The following is a 19,892-nucleotide window of genomic DNA, read 5'->3' on the forward strand; positions in this document are numbered from 1 at the left end:
AAACAAACAACCCACCAATTAAATAAAATGATGAAGTGTCCACAATCACAAAGTTAACTAGAGGTTCTTAAAAATGCACTGATTATCTAAAAAACAGTATATATACTTAAGTGTAGTCATCACAAGTGCTATATAGATTATTTAGTATTTTATCAGAATTTAGCAAATCCTGTGAATATCACTCAATCATCATTCAACATGATAGTATCAGAACAGATTGGAAACATATTTTTATTAACACACTTGGGGAAGTGGCGATAAATCTACACATTCTATGATGAGAAAAGAGCACTGGTTAAATGACAAAAACATCTTAGGTTTTTATTCAGAATCTGAACTGTATTTCCATGTCCCCAAACCAGAGATTTCTCCCTTTGCATAAGCGAATGGCCCTATTTCTTCCAGATCCGAGAACATCATTTTCATGCTATAGAAGAAATACTCCATTATTCAGGTAATGATACTATTGTGCCATTTTGGGCCCATAAAATGTGGGATGTATTTGTTCACACCATTAGGGCTGCTGGGGCACCCTGTTAACTAACTTCAAGCACCGTTTAATTAGCCCATGCTCAAGTTTCCTTATGCGTTGGCTGGAAGGGAGTGGAACAGTAACAGATGCTTTGCACAATAAAGAAAAGCCTTTGAATACCAGGGCAAAGTGGGTGGAGAAAATAACAACAACAACCAAAAAAGTCAACAGACGGAGACAGCCAGAAATACTAGTAAAATGGACTGGAAATTTACTCTGGCAGATAAAATTCAAGAGCAAATCCCATAGATTAAATTCAGGCCCAACAAGATAGCTGTCAAATCAGATGTTACTATGAATTTGATCTGAGCTTTTCAAATAAATGTATTGTTCAACTGGACAATAGGCATAGTTTTTAAATACATAAAGAAATAGTCATCGCTTATTTCCATGAAACCTCCCCGACTTTTTAGACATCGAAAAGAAAGCATGTCATGAGGAAGCAGGGTAAGTGCTCTACTTGGTCATTGCTTTCTCTGGAGGAGATCTGGAGTCAAATGACGTTAAAATTATGAGCATTTCTCCATCAATTGACTGATTTCCATACAGAAGGCAATTTATCTTGTTTTGTCAAAGTTAGTTGAACTTAATGAATTAAAAGCTTTCCTTGATGTTTAGATTCTTCTCATTCACAGGTTTATCTATTCATGCATTTATCTTCATAATGAAATGTGGTATCTGGAAGACAAAATTTAATTCTAAAATCATTTATATCACTTCAGTTTCAAGGGCAACCTTTCAGAAAAAGAAGTATTTCTTTCATTCAAATCAGGATGTACCTGTATTTATATCTATGTCTATATCTGAAATTATTCAAATAAGAGAGAATTCTAGAACCCAAATCAAGTATTTGAATACCCTTCTTATTTATTTTTATTATAACTTCTTTTAATTTAGAGAAATGTCACTTATATAAAGTTGTCATAAAATGTATTTTTAAATTATTCCATTTTAGCATGCAAGAAAACTTTCATTTGTAAAACCCTTGATATAAGTTAAAATTCTATTTTCTGGTGCACATATTTATTAATATATGGGGAGTGGGAAAGAAAGACCCAGCAAAAAATGTAACTTTGAATTAGATTTATAGTGTTTTAACTTTAGAAAAGCATATAAGAAAGTACTAAATAAATAACTGATATTAATTTATTAAGAAAATACACCTTTTTCTTGGATGTTTTATTCCAGCAAAACTATACCCTGGTATTCCATTTCATCATCTAACAATAATCTTTCATTACCTTTCTGAGCAGTATGTTAAGTTTAGGCACTTAAGATTAGCAAGATATGACCTGTAAGATGAGTAAATATCTTTAAGCTTATACCCAAAGATGTATCTTTATGTATAAATGATATGAAGAAAGTAATTGTCAAAAACAACCAGAATCTATCTTGATTTTATTTAATCAGATCAATCTAGTCTCCAAATCTACATATTTTAAAATATGTGGATATTTATTTCAATAACAAACACTTATATTTTAACTATATTTCAGTATTTCATTGTGTCAATCTACCCTAAATCTTACTATTTTTTTTATCTTATCTATAAAAGAAGACTGTAAAAAAGGTAATGTTGAAATGGTTTTAAGGAGCTCAAATAGATTTGTGAAATTATCCAATCTTATTGTTCAATGACTGGAAAAGAATCACTAACCTGGTATCTCATTGCTTACACAGTATTGAAATTCCATCCAGTTCCTGAAATTAGATTGATGAGTAAAGAAAAACCATAGGCTATGAAAAGAAAACGTGCTTTTGAGTCAAAAATCATTTGGAATCAAATTCTAAATCCACTATATACTGGTTGCATGACAGAGGCCAGAATTCTCTGAGCTTTAACTTCTTGTTATATTGATAATAATGATGCTGATGAATGATGATGGCCAAAATAATAACAGAATAGTTGAAAATATGGGAGGGGAACTTTGTGTGTGTGTGTATACGTACATATGTGTGTGTATATATAGTATATGTATGTATATATACAAGTAAAATTCTTAGTGTGTATTTAAATAAACTGAAGCATTGTGGAAATGCCATTATAATTATTATAATTTTTATTTCACCATGTTTGATGCATTCAGCCTACTCAATCATTTAAACCAGAACTGACAAAAATTACTAACGTATATTTTGAGTTCATTGTCTGAAATCTACTTTTCATTTAATACAACTTTGGTATCACAGGTCATAGTTGCAGTTGCCAACTCTACAGTAGAGGTTTATTTATTTCAGTTAAATAACACATCACTTACTAATTTATTTTTTCTTATTTATAAAAGGAGTCTGAATTTGTTTTTTTTTCTCCTTGCAAGAATGTTGCATGATGAAACCATTCAATTTAGAGAGAATCTTTTATTTACTAGAAATTTTATTTGAATACTTATTCTACATCATTTTTAACCTTTTGACTTATTTCACTTAAATACAAATTCTAACAATCATTATTTACGTGGATAATTATAATTATGGTTCCTTTATCTATGAAAGAAACATAAGGGATAACTTTAATTTTCTTTATAATAGAAAAACTAGAGATGTTCTAACATGTTAAAATATCAGATAAAAAACTGATATTATATTATTGCTTTAAAAATAGGTTTATTCAACATTGTGTAACAAAATGTTTAAACTAAATACATACTATATATAAGCTTCTATAGCAAATATATGAAAACCTTATGCCTTTCTCCATATAAATTAATTTATTAATTTAAAAACTGCTTCATTCTTTATTTCTTTAAAATAGCTTCTACTTAAAAACATCTATTTTTTTCTCCATCTGTATAAAATAACCCTATCCCTCCCTTTATTCCCACAAATAACAATGTACCTTCCACACCTATTTTACTCATACATGACTAAAGCAAAAGTTTGAATTTATTTTTAATCTGATCTTGTGGAATTGTAACACCAATTTAAGGCTTCCCATACAGTTTTTGCATTCAATTTTGTACTTCATTGCCTTGGTTCTAATTCAGTGTTCTTAAGACTCCATTTAAACTACCCATTCCCTGCATTCCTCTTGATTAGTAGGAAAGAATCAATGAGAATTGATCCAATTTGTAGAACACAATTCTCATATTGATAGTAGTTTATATTCATTTGCTTTTCCCTAATCTTTTATTAATGGTCATCTTCCAAATGTCAATTAATGCCAAAATCCTGCACAATGATAAAGCAAATCTATAAAGAATCCAGTTTGATACTTTTCAGTAGGTTTAAAGTAAGCTGTCATTTGTTATTTTTAATGTGTATTAACCTAACTGAACATGACTGAAAAGAATGAAAACTATGTTTAAAACTGTGAATTGCAAATCTAATTTATACATCAAAAATATATAAATAGAACTGAATTTAATGCATAAACATTTTCCCTGTCTCTCTACTTTTCTGCAGCTAACATTCTACACTGGCTAACATAGCAGAATAAAAAAAAAAATAAGAGAAATGTAGGGTGAATGCATCAAATGTATGAGTCTTTGAGGAAAAAATATATTTGATCTAATAAAATCTTTTGTATAGTTATTGAACATTATACCAGTTAATATATCACCAGTGAAAAGTGTGATTCCATGAATTTCTACTTAATAATCTTAATAATCAAATGTTAAATACTTTAACATTTGGAAGTATTTTTGTAATAGATTGAATAATGATAATATTGATAATATTGTGCCATATTTGCTTTTGTTCCTTTAAAATACTTTTCTTTGGAACCATTTGAAATAGAGAGACAATTTTTCCCTTAACTATTCCCCACTCTGTCCTAAATGTATACTTCCTTCTGTAAAGTTTGATTCTTGTCTTAATTGGATTTAGGAAAAACATTTTAGTACAAAATTCATAGCTGTGATACCTATTTTGTCTTTCTGACTTAATCACTATTGGTGATACTACCTTTGATTTTTGTGTTTTGCTTAGATGATACTTTGGCATTCTGTGATAAGCTGTCCCTGAACATTTTTTATCTAGTAGATTTATTATCCACCAACACCACGGCTTGTCTAAATGAATTATTTTATAAGATGTTGCAGTATAATGAATAATGAATTTTTAGAACTTCCATTTTTAGAATATTCAGAATTTCCATTACATTTTGGCATAGGTGTCAGGGAAGTGTTGAAATAAACATGTTGTCATTCAGCTTAACAAATGTGAAATTTGCCACTTATCATTAAAAATTTTGAATCACTTTTAGGAAATTGTTCTATTTAAAGACAAAGTTTTCACTTAAGTTTGTTGATGCGTTGTAATACTGTACTTTTTTTTTTAAGGATCATTTATTTATTCATACAAGAACTGGGGTACAGACCAGAGGTTCAAGGATAGTGAGAAGCTTCACCAGAGACAGAGTGAGGAACAGAATAGGCAGATTGATGAAGTACACTGCTGAGGGGAGCAGTGTGCAGGTCAGGAGAGGTCTGCCGCACCATGTGGGTCACCTCACAGGCTGGGGATAGAACTTGTGCTGAAGTAGCTGAGGCTAGCTTGGCAGTGCTACACTTTAACCCATTGAACCACTAGGTAGGGCCCTATAGTACTATACTTTTTAAGGGTACAGATTCACACTTCTTCAAATGACTTTTAGCCCACCACATCCAATACCACTGTACAACCCTCGACCACAGTCCCTCCCACCATTGCTCTTATTCTCCCCCCTTCTGTACCCAGGTTGGAAAGGTTTGTTTTAATTTAGCCTGTTTCTTTGTTTTGTTTCTTATATTCCACAAATGAATGGAACCATCTGGTATTTGTAGTTCTCATTCTGACTTATTTTCTTGGCATCACCCCCCCAACCCCAGTTCTACCATGTTTTCACAAGTGACAAGATTTCACTTTTTTTAAAGCTGAGTAGTATTCCACTGTGGGTGTAAACCACATCTTTATCCACTCATTTCTCATCAAATACTTCGGTCATTTCTGTATCCTGACTACTGTAAATAGTGAGACAGTTAACGTAGGAATGCAGATATTATTTAAGTGAGTGTCTTGATCTATTTTCAGGTACATGGTGAGGGAGTAGAATTTATGGATCAAATACTGCATCTATTTTTGATATTTTCTGAACATCCCATACTGTTTTCCATATGACTTGGCCCAGTGTAAATTTTCCCAACATTGTAGAGAAGTTCCTTTTACTCCACACCCCTTATCAACACTTGATTTGATATAAGCCATACACATGTATGCACTGATGTGTGCACTGTGATTTTAATTTACATTTTCCAAATAACAAGTGAGAATGAACATTTTCTTTCTTGTGTCTGTTGGCATCTGTATGTCTTCTTTGAAGTAGTATCTATAGATATGCCTGGTTTTGATTGGATTATTTCTTGTTGTCATGTTGTTTGAATTTTTTATAAACATTGGCTATTTCCCCCCATTGGAAGTATTGTCTTTAATTCAGTAGGATGGGCTTGTTTGTTTGCTTTCCACACCATTTCTTTTCCTGCATAAAAGCTGTGGTTTGGTATACTCCCATTTGTTTATTTGGTCTTCTGTTGCCATTGGATTCAAGATCCCAAAGATCACTGAGGCCATTGTCACAGAGAATTTTTTTTTTCTTTTATTCACTCTTTGGTTTCAGGTCTCATGTCCAAGTCCTGAATTGATTTTGAATTTATTTTTTATATGGTATGAAATATTGATCTTATTCATTGTTTTGCAAATGGCTATCCAATATTCCCAATACCAGGTATTGAAGAGACTCCTTTCCATTGTGTGTTCTTGTTTTTTTGTAAAGGCAAAGTTTCTAAAGTAATAATTTACATGATATGGGAGGATATAGATCTTTACTCTGTTTTGTTTTTGTTTTTATTAAATCTGTAAAAACCCTTATGAGATAGTATACTCATATAATGTATCCTGCATTAATAATAAGTATACTATATGATTGCATATAATATTTTATGTTTATACAAGTTTACATGTTATCAATTTAAGTTATATATACAATTTTCTCCACAAATAAAAGTGACAAAATCTACTAGAAACATTAAACCTATAGACCAGAGATAAGTTTTACACCTAGGTAGTAATATTTCACTGATTTATAAAATATTGAGAATATGATACAGTGGGTGACTTTGATATAGAGAGGGGCTATAGAAAAAAATAGGTTTGAAGAACTGATGAGCTTTGTGTTTAGGGAGAAAGCGTATGAGATCCCATGGAATATACATTAAGTTGAACAAGCAGTAGAAATGAGATGTGGTCACTAGTAGAACATCTAATTAAGAAACAAGGAAGTTGTATCATAATACTAGTTAAAGCCTTCAACCTTTAAAAGGATACCCACAGGGAGCATATTGAGCTAGGATGAAGTCTGGACAATGAAGCCACACATTTAAGGAGTATTTGGAGGGAAACTGCCCTAAGTAAAGTTACCTGAAGGTGAAAATTTTACCTTCAGCAGATTTAGGTATCTTGTTCCAAAGGATATATATTTCCTTTTGATTGTTGCATTTGTAATATTGTCCTTGGGGAGAGTTCAGGAATAAAGTTGGCACAAGTCTGATTCCAAAATTCATAAGATATATGCCATGGACAAACTGATTTACAATAGTTCTTATCATGGACCTGGATGAATTTTTACTGTATTTTAAGTTATTACAAGTGGGTGTATCCACATGAAATGAATGAGTCCATCATAATTTAATAGCATTTCTTTTGAAAAGTTGCATTTGTTGCTAAAAATAATATGTAAAATGAATATTAAACACATTACAACTTTTAAAACAAGCTTGTCTGTAAGCAGGGTTGCTTTCTTTAAGGGCATTTTAATATATTGAATGCACCCTCTGTTTATCTTCTTACATCAACCTATTTTATTTGTTAGTTTGCATGAAAAAATTGATGCTGTTTGTGGCAAGACATGATGCTAACACTGCCTTGATATACACAAAAATGCCTGCTTCCCATTCTCTCTTTGTGCTGTGACTTAAAACTCTGACCTAAACAATGTGTGCACACAAAGACATTAACAGGCTGGAAAGGAAGCAAATGTTCCCTTTCCTTCAAATCCATAGTTGATTTTAAGGACAAATGTGTCGACAGCTCTCTCTGGAAAGGAAAGGACCCTTGAATAAAACTTATGAACAGAATAAAAATGACTATTTTCTTCTCTAATGGTGCACAGGTCTGAACCTTTCATTTCCCCATCATTTTAGATGCACAGGCTAATTATGTGACATGTGGATTGGGGTGGAGAGAAAGCAATGAGATAGAGTGGATACATAATGCTGTATTAAAAAAAAAAATCACAAAGCAGACACATTAGACATTTTCCCTCTTCTAAAATCTTCTAAATTATCCTTGAATAGCTGTGTCTAAGACAAAAAGTGTCACCCCAATAAAAGACTAGCAGGCACACAAAATTAATGAGCCTTGTGTGTTTCTAGAGAAGCATTACCTGCGTGTACTCACTGCCTCATTCATAAGTGACACACTTTCTTCCTTAACTCAACAGCTGTGCTTCTTCACTGCTCAGACCGAAGTATTTTCTGTAGATGCTGTTTAAGGTGATAAAAACCCACAGAACACTACAACTCGAATGACCTATGACTCTACAGCTTTTGATTTAAGAAGTACACACTTCGTTTTATTGTGACTTGCCTTTGTCAGCGATGAAACTGAGGCTATGCTCCTATTTATGTAATATACATAGCTATGACACGTGGAGTGATTGAGCAGGAGTGAAATTAATAGTGGTGCCCGTGGACTTCCTCTCTGTTTATACTACAACTTAGCATCTGGGTATTTGGACTTGAATGCTGTCGTGTTAGCCTCATCACTAAAATTCTATTTCGGGAAAACGATGAGCAATTGGAAATGTGAAAACAGTTTGAGAATTACAAACTCTTGTATTCAAGAAAAAATAGCACGAGATGAAGGAAAATTTCTATCTGGATGATTGTTATCTAGAATCTCAAACAACTTGAAGATTTTAAGTATTAAAACCAAATATGTAAAGTTAAATACCATTTCACACACACATACATTTCACAGAATTGACCCCGATTGTTTAAGAGGATTAATTGCTACCTTCTGAAAGACCTCATGTGGCACCGCTTTCTTTGCTGATACTCAGAAAAACTATGCCATTTTTATCTCCACCCTCTTACTTGATAAGACCCTATTTTCCCCACCCCCACCCCCACATGAGGTACAGTCCCTGGAGTCTGTAATTGGCAGGCGATGAAGCGATGATGGGGAGTGATCACAGTCAATAGCTTTGATTAACAATAAGGTAGAAAATTAGCAATGCTAGCATTCAGCCACCCTGCCCTCTCCCTCCTCCATATGCTCCCTCAGTCCGTGCTGTCGGCCTCACAGAGGGCAGTCAGAGCCCTTCGCCAGCTTTGAAGTGCAGCAAAGGTGCAGGCAGAGCAGAGAATTAGGGAAATGAAGAAGTAGAACCAAGCCATGTTGCTGAGACCTCTGAAGAGGGCATTGTGGTGCAGGAGGGGCGAGGAGGACGTGTGCCGTTTGTTGTCCCTGTGTGTGTTTCTGTCACATGTGGATTTACTTGTGTCTGGCCATGCTGTGATCGAAATGGCAAGTACTGTTACTTCTGTGACCACATCAGCAGCTCTGGTGTTGTTTCCGACAGACCCTGAAGACCTAGAGAGGGGGAACGACCACGGGACGCCAATCCCCACCTCTGATAACGATGACAATTCGCTGGGCTATACAGGTAGAGTGTTTCTTTCCCAAATACTAACTGTCCATTCCTCTCGAAATACCACCACCTTCATCAATCATGAACCACCTGTGTAAAATTCTCTAATCGACTTCTAACTAACAACCACAGCAACTTCTTGTCTTCATTTTCCAGACTTCATTCTTCCACTGGGAGGTCATATTGCTAAAGGAATACTTTGGGGATAAGAAATTATGGTGAATACTGACTGGTTCTTGTTGTGTGTTTTTTATATAAAAAATTGCTATCAGCCTGCAACTTTGCTATCACTGATGTGTTTAGCATAGTATTTTCTTAGAGATTTCAGATTTAACTCAATTGCTATGAAGAGAAATCAAAGACTAACTGTAAGTAACTGGGTTTCAAAATTATCTGTACTTTCTTTTTTTTTTTTTTTCTTGGTTACACTTGCAGTCTTATAAACAGCAGAAAGCAAACTATTATCATGAGCAATGCAAATCATAACAACCAACTTATACCTCAGGATTATATTTGCATGCCTTATTGTTACCTTATCCACCACTGCTTAAGTACATGGATGTGTACACCCACATAAAAGTAACAAATTAGCTAATTTTATTGTATTAGGAATAATTCACACTAAAATGTCTAAGAATGATTGTCCTGGATAAAATGTCTAAGAATGATCATCCTGGAAATATGTAAATGCTTATGTGGAAATTGTAATTATAGTTATAAATATAATTGCATAGATACACATCTAACTGAAAAGATTTCACTAAAACTTTAGTAAAGGCACAGAATAAAATTACCATTTATGACTCACTGAATTTGAAGATAATGTAGTAGTGCTCTCATTTTAGTGGTAATTTATTATGTTCTTCTTACTAGCAGTTCTCCATATATTTTGCTAGGTAGCGGGCTATGGAAATTGTGTGTGTGTGTGTGTATGTGTGTGTGTGTGTGTGTGTGTGTGTGTGAAATGGCAAATGGAGTTGGAAATAATAGAGATAATGATAATGAAATCACTACAGTATTACAGATGACTGTTAAAAGGAATAATCCAATAAACAGATCTTATGGTATCATAAAATAATCAACCTTTAATTTAAAAGTATCCAAAATAATTCCGATTTCAGGAACTATTTTGAACTCTGCATTTTTTGCATACTACTGCAAAATGAAATAATTATCTCTTATTACTCCTTAGCCACATAATTGTGTCTCTAAAATTTTGGAAATAAGTCTAAACTCAATATTACCTTTGTAAGCGACTAATATTTGTTATATGTATACTTACCAATCATTCATTCTCATTTTCTTCCTATCTTTAAGCATAAAAACTGAGGTTAAGAATCCAGTAAATCAAAGTTGTTCCATGTGAGGTAGTTGATGTGATTACTTTCCTAGGAACTTCGCTAGAGCAAAAGTTATAAATGCCATTTCTTAATACTATAAATTCTATGGAAGCTCATATTTGTAAAAGAAGAAATCCCAGGTAATGTTCTTCCACATGGGTATCCGCATTTGCCAATGCACCTTAATTCTATTCCCCTGTGCTCACCCACTCTAAAGACCTGCATTGTTGAGATAAACTAATAGGGTTTGCTCTTGCCTTTTATAGATTTCCTGAAACTTATATATAGCAAATACATACATCAGGCTGGCAAGATGAATTAAGGTAACTTAAATAATAATGCATTTAAGCCAAAATGTAGCATTTTGGAAATTTTTATTCTTATTTATTTCTCTCCTTTGATTAAACAGTAATCAAGTTTCTGCTATTAAACATATAATTAGATGAATTAATACAGGGTAATACACATAAATTATCTTTATATTCTTCAAGGGAACTAATTAAAGCAACACACTTAATGCAAAGCAAGTAGAAAACAATCTTCTAAATAATCTTGTTGCAGAGAAGATGACTATATCATACTCTAATAGCAAAGGAAGTTTATTCTGTACTTTTTATCTCAGTAAATTCCTGACTGTTTGGAAATCTCTTTTCTACCATATGAATTAGATACATAATTTGTGTCTCTCTTTTGCATATTGATCATTTCAATAAAACCTCCTGTGGAAGTGATAAGAAATATAAATTATTAAAATTAAATCTTGTGTCTACTTACTAAGGAGTATTTCAATTGGTTCTGAAGTTGCAGTTATCATACAAGTTAATACTTGGAACCATCTACAGATCTCCTTGTCTCTTAGGTAATGTGTACAGTGTGGATGTGTGTGTGTGTGTGTGTGTGTGTGTGTCAGTGTATGTGTGTGAGAGAGACTGAATTCCCTTTGTCATGATCACATATAAATGAATTAAGAGAATCTTTTTGTTATAAGGAATTCAGTTTAAGGGAAGTGAGGTGGCCTATCTGCTCATAAACATTTGTGCATAATTAATATATATTTTCTATCATTTAATATGGCTAGAGTTTAGTACCCTGGTTATAGCAGCAAAAACATTATGAGAAATAGGATAAATTTATTTAAGATTTAGAAAATATACTTATATACTTAGCACTTATCTAGTAAGTCATTGATATAAGTTAGTGGTAAGATAATTTTCTGTAAAAGTTAGCAAGTGTTTCAGATAGTAGTATTTGAGGAATACATTTTTTTCCAAAATGATGACAAATTTCATATTTCAGCTATTAATTTTTAGTACTTGTTGCTTCATGTGATTGAGCTTGTGTTGAGACTTTTCTCCCTCCTATCAATTTTATATATGTGGAAGGATATCCTCCCAGAGAAATCTGTGCAACCCTAGCAAATATATTTTGGGGAATGTGAAACATTCAAGGAGAAAACCGGTTACTAAAATTCACATTCGCACCTGCCAATTTCTTTTGACCATGATGAGTATAATTTCCACTGTGAGATTTTATCACAAAAACATCTCCTTTGCTATCAAACTGTTTGAGAGTCACTATCAAATTGACCCACCAAACTAGAATCCATGAGTCTCACATTACACATACAAATTTATTTTTTTCCTTTGTATCTGGCTAACAAATGATAATTTCTTATTAAAAAAAAAGTTTCTGCTTAAATCATATAGCATACTTATATAAGTTATAAAAGGTTTATTAGAGACACCCAGGATGAAATGGTAATATAAAGTTCAGAGAATAAACATATTGATCATTTTTCTCCTTACCATTTCCAGATATAATAGTATAAAGTCATGCAAGATTTGAAAACATTTCAGTCTGTTTTCTAGTAATCAATGGCTACATAGCAATTTCTAAGGTGGCAGTGTAGTATGATATTAAATTGGACTTGTACATTATTTACAGAGAAGTAACCCATTTCATGTTTAACCAAGTGTGTCATAAATATTGGAGATCATTTAGCTGTTCACAGTATATAGCCTTTGTTGAAGGAACAAGTAGATGGGGTTTCAAATGGTACTTTGTGGAATCACACATCAAATATGTAATGGTAACTTTTAAAGTAGTCTTTGAAAAGAGTATATTGTGTATTGATTGTATCTCTATAACTAAATGCTATGTTACTACATCAGTTTATTGACTTTATGAATATCAAAAGAACTAAGTCTGTCTGAAATATGCACCTAATTCAAGTATAATTTTAGTCAGTGACATAAAATTTAAAGAAAAGTTTATTGGTAAGTAAAATTTTAAGAATGAAAGCTAGTAGCATTCTTACTTTTTTAGAAAACAGTGATTGCTAATTAGAAGATGAATTAACTATTTCTGTCTCTGAGTAACAAAAAATAACTATAAATTTGATTTATAGTGTCTAACATAGTCATTTTCCCCCTTTCTACATATTAAGATCATGTGCTCCATAGGTTTGTGTATTTATCATAGAAATATATTAGCATATGGGAAGAAAGCTAAATGAGGATGTAAAATCTTAAAAGATGAGCAATAATCAAAATAACATCAGTATCAATTTAAGTAAAAATCTGGTCATTAAGCTCATACATAACCTTTCCCCTGTGACTCTGTACATGCTGTTCATGAGCTAATGTGAAATCAGTGGCACTGAAGAGGCTGAATGACCTCTAAGTCAACTTTGCCACTTTTTACTAGAAGCACCCCGATCCACACATGTTCAGTTGTAAGTATTCATTAAGCCATTGATATCTTATTCCAAACTAATTCAAAGGGTACATCCTTTGAATTGTGCAGGTTTTCTAGTTATGTGTTCCTCAAACTTTCTACCTAGCACCCCCAAACATCAATACAACCCTTCAGCAACTACCCTCAAATCAACCACATTCATACGGAGATACCAGGTAAAGTGAATGACCAAATATGTGCCACTCAAGGTACTTCTCATAGTAAAAACTTAACTTTCCTTACTACCCTGGATGACATCTTTGTATGGACTATGCCAGCATGTCATGAAGAACTACATTTCATTTGTTTGAATGTGAGAAGTACCCAAGGTGGTCCTATTCCTGAATGGATTGAGGGAGCAATGGCAATATGGCAGGAATAGATGTATCTTGAATAGAGTGCTTAAGGCCCAAAGAGCAGAATTATCCTGCTGTTTAAGCTGAATCAGTAAAACAATCTTCTCTTCTTCTAAATTGTCTTAAAAGCAATAATATAATGGACAGTGTGTAAATCAGAAATCCCTCACCCACATATTCAGTTACCATATCCCGCTAGTTATCCACAAACAGTTATATTTGCTGGAAAATGATTGTCAAAGAACAACCATTTATCTTGCACTCTAGAGAGAATATTCCACATGACTGGACTCCCTTTCCCAATTCACAGGAGAGTGGACAAAAGCTTGCATTTGTATTGCACATCTCCCTTATGATGTTGAAATGTGTAGCTTTATACAGGCTGATACGGTAATTGTTTCTTACAGGTCACAAACATTTTCTTAATCTAGCAAACCAGGATTTTGACTTGAGGGAAGTCAGACGATCAAATTCTCAGAGAAACAAAGATAGAAAATTGATGTAGCCTTAGGTAAGGTAGTAAATGGATCTTACTGTACCTACTAACAAATGTAAGATTAGTCTGATATTGCTCATTTATTGATTAGAAAAGAATGTATTTCCAGAAGGGTGACTATGTGTCATATGCAAGTGTCTCCAGTAAGGAGACAATATAAGATGACTCTTTCACTATTAAATCTCCAGCTTATTAAGTATGCAATAATTATTGTCATTCCTTAAGTCTATTTTACTTCTGCACAATTCTAAGAAATAAGTTAATGGGAAAGGATAAGGACTGTGTACACCCACTGTATATTTCAAATTCTTGGAATTAGTGTTTACTGGCTCATATTTTCACATAAGTATGATATTTCATTAGACATTTTTCTTTGTAAAGGCTGGCAAGTATAAGCACTTCCTACTAGTTCAAAAAAGTCTTCTCATCAACTGGGTAAAGAGACAATACATTATTATGCAAATTGTTGATTTAGCTATGTATTCAAATACAGGAAAGATTGTCACAAGATGGATTTCTCAGGCACTCTGGCAGATGTACAGATGATAAAACACTATCGTTGTTCAAGATCTCTAGGTTTCTTTTCCTTAACTCAAACATCCTGCTAAATAAGCTTCCTTAATTAAGTCCAGAAGGAAAGTTACAGAGCATAAATTTGATGATTTTGCACTGCCCTCTTTTACACCTACCTGTTCTTCCCTTTATTTAAGATGCTTCCAGCCTATATATGATGAATCATGTCTCCAGTCACCTCTTTCACCATGTCTAAAATATATATTTTTTTTAATTTAAAACTTAATTATACATTGGTAACTTCACAGCTGTTTCAGTCCTAGAGACTCGTGATCTGTAAGACACAGCAAAGTAAACTTGAGATTCCATGGACTACTGTGAAAGCCAAGCTCACTTTCTCCTGGTAGTAACTGCTGCTATGTAGCCTTGGCTGCTATGTAGCCTTGGCCTTCCCACTGAAATCAGGGAGCTAATTACAATGGTAGTGTTTTAATGTGTGGGGAGCAAATGCTACAGTGCTTTTCAAGGATGAAGAAGCTTCTTTCCTGCCTGTGGTGCCAAATTCCTAGTCTGAGATCCTGCCTTCTGGGTCCTCTGAGAATATGGTTTAAGGATGAGTCAGTGGGTTACAAAAGGTATGTTTATGCCAATATTTGAAACCCTCTCTGCCAGTGCTGCCTAACAGAAATAGAACACATGCCGCAGATGTAAGACTCCTGTGTATTTTTAAAATTCCTAGAAGTTATATTTTAAAACACAGTAAAAGGAAATAAAGTTTTTAGTTGCAGTTTCTTTCACCTAATAATGAAAGATATTAGTGTCATTTCAATGTATAAACTGTGTATAAATTTGAGATAGTTTACATTTTTTTGTACCACTTCATACTTAAAAAACTTTTTAATTTGGACTAACCACATGTCAAGTGCTTGAAAATCATATGAATCCCTCCTTTTCCATTAGGCAGTAGAAATTCTGTGGTTCCATTAGCCAAAGAATCTCTGGCATCTAAACATTACTCACAAAACATAGCATACACAGCTCAGCCCCACACACAGCTAAGCCTTCTTCCATCAGTTCAAACTAAACTTTGATTCCAGAATCTCTATTAATGCAATCATATTAATAGAACATCAGCTATTTTCAAATTATTTTTACTTGTTTCTGATTTAACACATTTAGCATCATACCAGGGGGATGTCCTCCAGGTTTCTGATTATATAAATTAGTAAAGTCTATTATCCCTTCTTTTCCTGGGGTAGGAATTATAGCTATGACAAGTTGGGGATTGATTCTAATCTTTGCTCTGAAGGTAATTAGGAACAATAGGATGGGGTGTGAAAAGAATGTGTATCCTTTAACATAACTACTGCAGGTCTCCAAGTAAGGCAGATGTAGCTATATTCACAAGAAGAAACATATGGTATGTTTAGTAAATAATGTTTAAGACAGATCTCTGCCTGTTGTCAAGAAAAGGCCAGTAGAATTGAGATGCTAGAGTGCTCGAGCTTACTTGTAGCCATTCATGGGATTCCATTCCAGTTTTCCAGTTCCTGAACTTTCCCAGTCAGTGCTCGAAATTTCCACATAAGAAGTCCCAATTCAGCAATGTTGAGTCTAATTCCCTATGACTATGGCTCTGATGCTATAAATGGAAGGAAAAAAAAAAAAACCTGTTTTCCATGTCCCTGATTGTGCCTGGAGTCAAGAATTTAAAATGCTTGGAATATCAATTCTCTAAATTATTTCATGCCATCATAAGCAGGCAGCCATTCACAGGTCTGCATTGTTATTGTCATCATAGCTTAACTTCAGAAGCCCTTCCGTTAACCAAAGTCTTTCCTCCTCTGATGTGCCATGACAGGTGACCAGAGGTTCTGTTGCTGCTTCGCCACTTTCTACTCACAAAGCAAAGGTTGCCTTTTCTAATCATACTCAATTCCATGCAATTCAAGTCAAGCAAATGAATAAATAAATCCCAGGTTCTCTTCTTTAAGCTCCTCTGACCAAAAGTTAGCATCTTCTATGTTTGAAAGTCACTGTCCCCAAAACCAGGAAAAGGTTTTACAAGGAGTCAGAAGAGTTGAAGAAATCAGAAATAAGAAAGGAATTTAACTCATGTGGTTTGGTGCTTCCAAAATTATTGGAAGATAGAGAAACTCAGCCTCTGAAATAGAACTTATTATGTCAACCCCCAGGTAGAGCTACATCATAAAATACTATATCAAGAAGAAACAAAGGTAAATAACATATTTTTTTTTTTACATTTTAGACTTCCATGTGAACTAGTAATGTATTTTTTTTTATTTCTAAAGGCATAAAATGTACCAAATATACAGTCACTGTGATAATATATTTCTAGTGGCTATTTAGCAGTGTTTTTTGGCATTATCTCATATAATCCTCACAACAGGTTGGCACCATGGATTTATTATCCCTATATTCTAATAAGGAAACTGAGTCAGAGTCAGATTAAAGCTCATTTCCTGATTTGCCACAACCATCAAACCCAGGGAATCTACCCCTTTTTTTTCTCAGTTGTTTCCTACACCAAGGTAGAGGTTATTGTAATCAGCTTCATGTATTATTAATAATTGCAAAGTCAGCATGTATAAGCTTTCAAATTACCACCGTTATCCAATTAACCCATGGTTACTTATATAGCCTTTAGTGCTTCTCTTTAGGAGCAGGCTAATGAATTTCAGTATAAATGATTACACAAGTGGGAAACAAAGGTCACGAAAAAAAGTGGAGCATTTCATAATAACTGTTACATGAAGGGCTTTTTATTCCCCCAAATCAATGCTGGAGATTGAAATGTTGGCAGCTGTCTAGTCAATTTTAATTCTAGTGCTACTCAATGGGTTCTAATAAATGTTTTTAAAGAAATAGCAGTAACGATTTATCAACTTCTTAAGAATTAAACTTAAATTTTATAGATAGGAGAAACATACATATATTGTAAAGGTATAAAATATGTATGGGTTGATTTATATCAACTTAAAGATACTAGTTTTTGGGGAAAATGGAGGCTAGAAGGAGATAGGGATGCAGAATTTAATATAAATATGGCAAAAATTACTGATTTTTTTACGTAGTGTGTAAATGACTATTTGAGTAGTTTTCTGCAGGTGTGAAATGTTTCATAATTTAGGATTAGAGTTTTAAGAAATAAACATTAATTTTAGAAACTATTACAGTTCTATCAAAATCTATTATACACCATATGAATGGTATACACTGTCATATGTTTTCAACTAGTATTTATGTTTTAAAAATTATACAGAACTTTGAAAAAACACTCTATTTTGAAAGAGCTATGTTAAATTCAAAAAAAGAAAAGAAATTTTGCCCACTACTTAAATTGTATAAAACATGCTTTGATGTTTTGGGATCTTAATGTCCATTCACGTCAGCTATGACCTCATATTTTAAAGATGCAATCCAGAAACAAATATCTGAAACTAAATTTTCAGCTTTATAAAAATGGAAGTGGTACTAAGGTATTCCTTAACTTCAATAATATGGTGAGCTCAATAAAAATACTGTCATTCAATTTATGTTTTAAAATATACAGGACAATTATTATGGATAATTATGTTTGTTGGCTATCCTTCTTTCAAATACAATTTGCAAGTTTTTAATTGAAAAAGAACCAGCAGAGATATACAAAATCCTTTCACAAAGAACTGTACAGAACTAAATTACCATTTCTAAAATAGGGGTTTCCCACAGAAATCCTCATTAGTGAAAATGTTCTGAAGAGAATCTGTCAGACTATTCATTCTATAAGTTAGCCAGGACATTACTCTAAACTAAGAAGAGACAAAACACCCTTATTCACCACAGCCTTTAATGTTTAGTTTTAAAATCATTCTATTTTATATATTTCTGTCATAACTTTCCATTAATAACAACTATACAGTGATATAAATTATATAAGAGTAAATTCAAAATTGTACTCACTAGTTAATGGTTGTTTTTATATTTAAAGTAAAATTGAGATAAAGATAACTTGAAAACAGTTTCGGTTGTTACTATTTTACTATAATCTAATATATCTCTGTATTTAAATCAAATGACTTAATTTAATCAAATTACTAGACCTATAAATACTGTTGAGTGGATACGAAGATTTTCATCATTGATGTTTAATAGTGAATGTATAGATGGACAAGTAACTGCTGAGAAAAAGTTAAAATACAACCATCTTTCAATTGCAGAAGTGATTTTTACACAACTACACAAATAGTTATAGTTTTCCAGTTGCTTCTGCTGCTTATATTTACACATATGACATATACAGCAGAGAATTATGGAAAAAGAAGAAAAATAAATAGTTCATGAAAGTAATTTATACTATATACATTTAAGTTTGCTTTATAAGTAACAACGAGAATCAACTAAAAACAAAGTTGTCTGACTATTGAAACAGAACAGGAACTAAACAGCCTATGATGCATTTGAGTGATAGAGCTAACATTCTGCATTTGGTGACAAATTTTGATCGTCTTGTCAGAAATAGGTCGCATTGCCTTTCACACAGACACCTGTGTTCAGGTAGAATTAAGACTATTTGGATTTCAAAAAAAAAAAACTGTCAAAACAAGGATAATTCTTAGACTTTAAGAAAATTGTACTCATAACAAGAGGGAATGAGGAAGGCAAACAGGAAGAAATATGGGAGGGAAGGTGATTGGGTTGAGGCACTGTAGAAAATGTTGGTAGAGATTGAGTGAAGCATGTGTACATATGGTTGGGCAAAGTCATACCCCACTATTATATAAATAACAAGCTCTGGAAAATCAATAAAATGAGAAAGAACACTTTTTAGAGAGGAAATGTCAATCTTTGAACTTAAAATTGCCTTAACTCTTCACTTCCACCAAATGGCAATATCAAATAGAGATATTGTAAAAAACTGATGATTTCTACAAATATGTCAACTAATAAGCTTTAGTAAAACAATCCAAGAATGTCAATGGATTTCTAAAATTTGGTGAGGTTGAACATCTTAATGACTATACAGCTAATCCACTCCCAGCACAAGTAAATTAGAAAATAAGCAAAGCACAAAGTGAAAATAAAATCTGTGTCCAGCATTTTAATATGCCAGTAGTTTCCCTATGTAATCATAATAAACAATTCACACAGACATACACAAAGGCAGGTACAAAGTTTCATTAAAACTTAAAAAGTAGGCCCTCCCTGGTGGCGCAGTGGGTTAAAGCACTGC

General features: G+C 33.0%; 1 protein-coding gene across 5 annotated transcripts in view; it reads left to right on the top strand.

Moving 5' to 3' along the window:
- Positions 1-19,892, top strand: part of ROBO1 (roundabout, axon guidance receptor, homolog 1 (Drosophila)) — a 939,739-nt gene that overhangs the window by 487,556 nt on the left and 432,291 nt on the right. For 4 of the 5 annotated variants that reach the window (XM_012733040.1, XM_012733075.1, XM_012733050.1 and 1 more), the window contains exon 3: positions 9,150-9,233. The exons of the other annotated variant lie outside the window; for it this stretch is intronic. In XM_012733040.1, the coding sequence (XP_012588494.1) occupies positions 9,150-9,233 (84 nt within the window). The remainder of the gene's footprint in view (positions 1-9,149; positions 9,234-19,892) is intronic. 5 annotated transcript variants of the gene reach the window in all.

The sequence above is a fragment of the Condylura cristata genome, unplaced genomic scaffold (genome assembly GCF_000260355.1).
Source record: "Condylura cristata isolate star-nosed mole 26May11 unplaced genomic scaffold, ConCri1.0 scaffold00003, whole genome shotgun sequence".
NCBI classification, from domain to species: domain Eukaryota; kingdom Metazoa; phylum Chordata; class Mammalia; order Eulipotyphla; family Talpidae; genus Condylura; species Condylura cristata.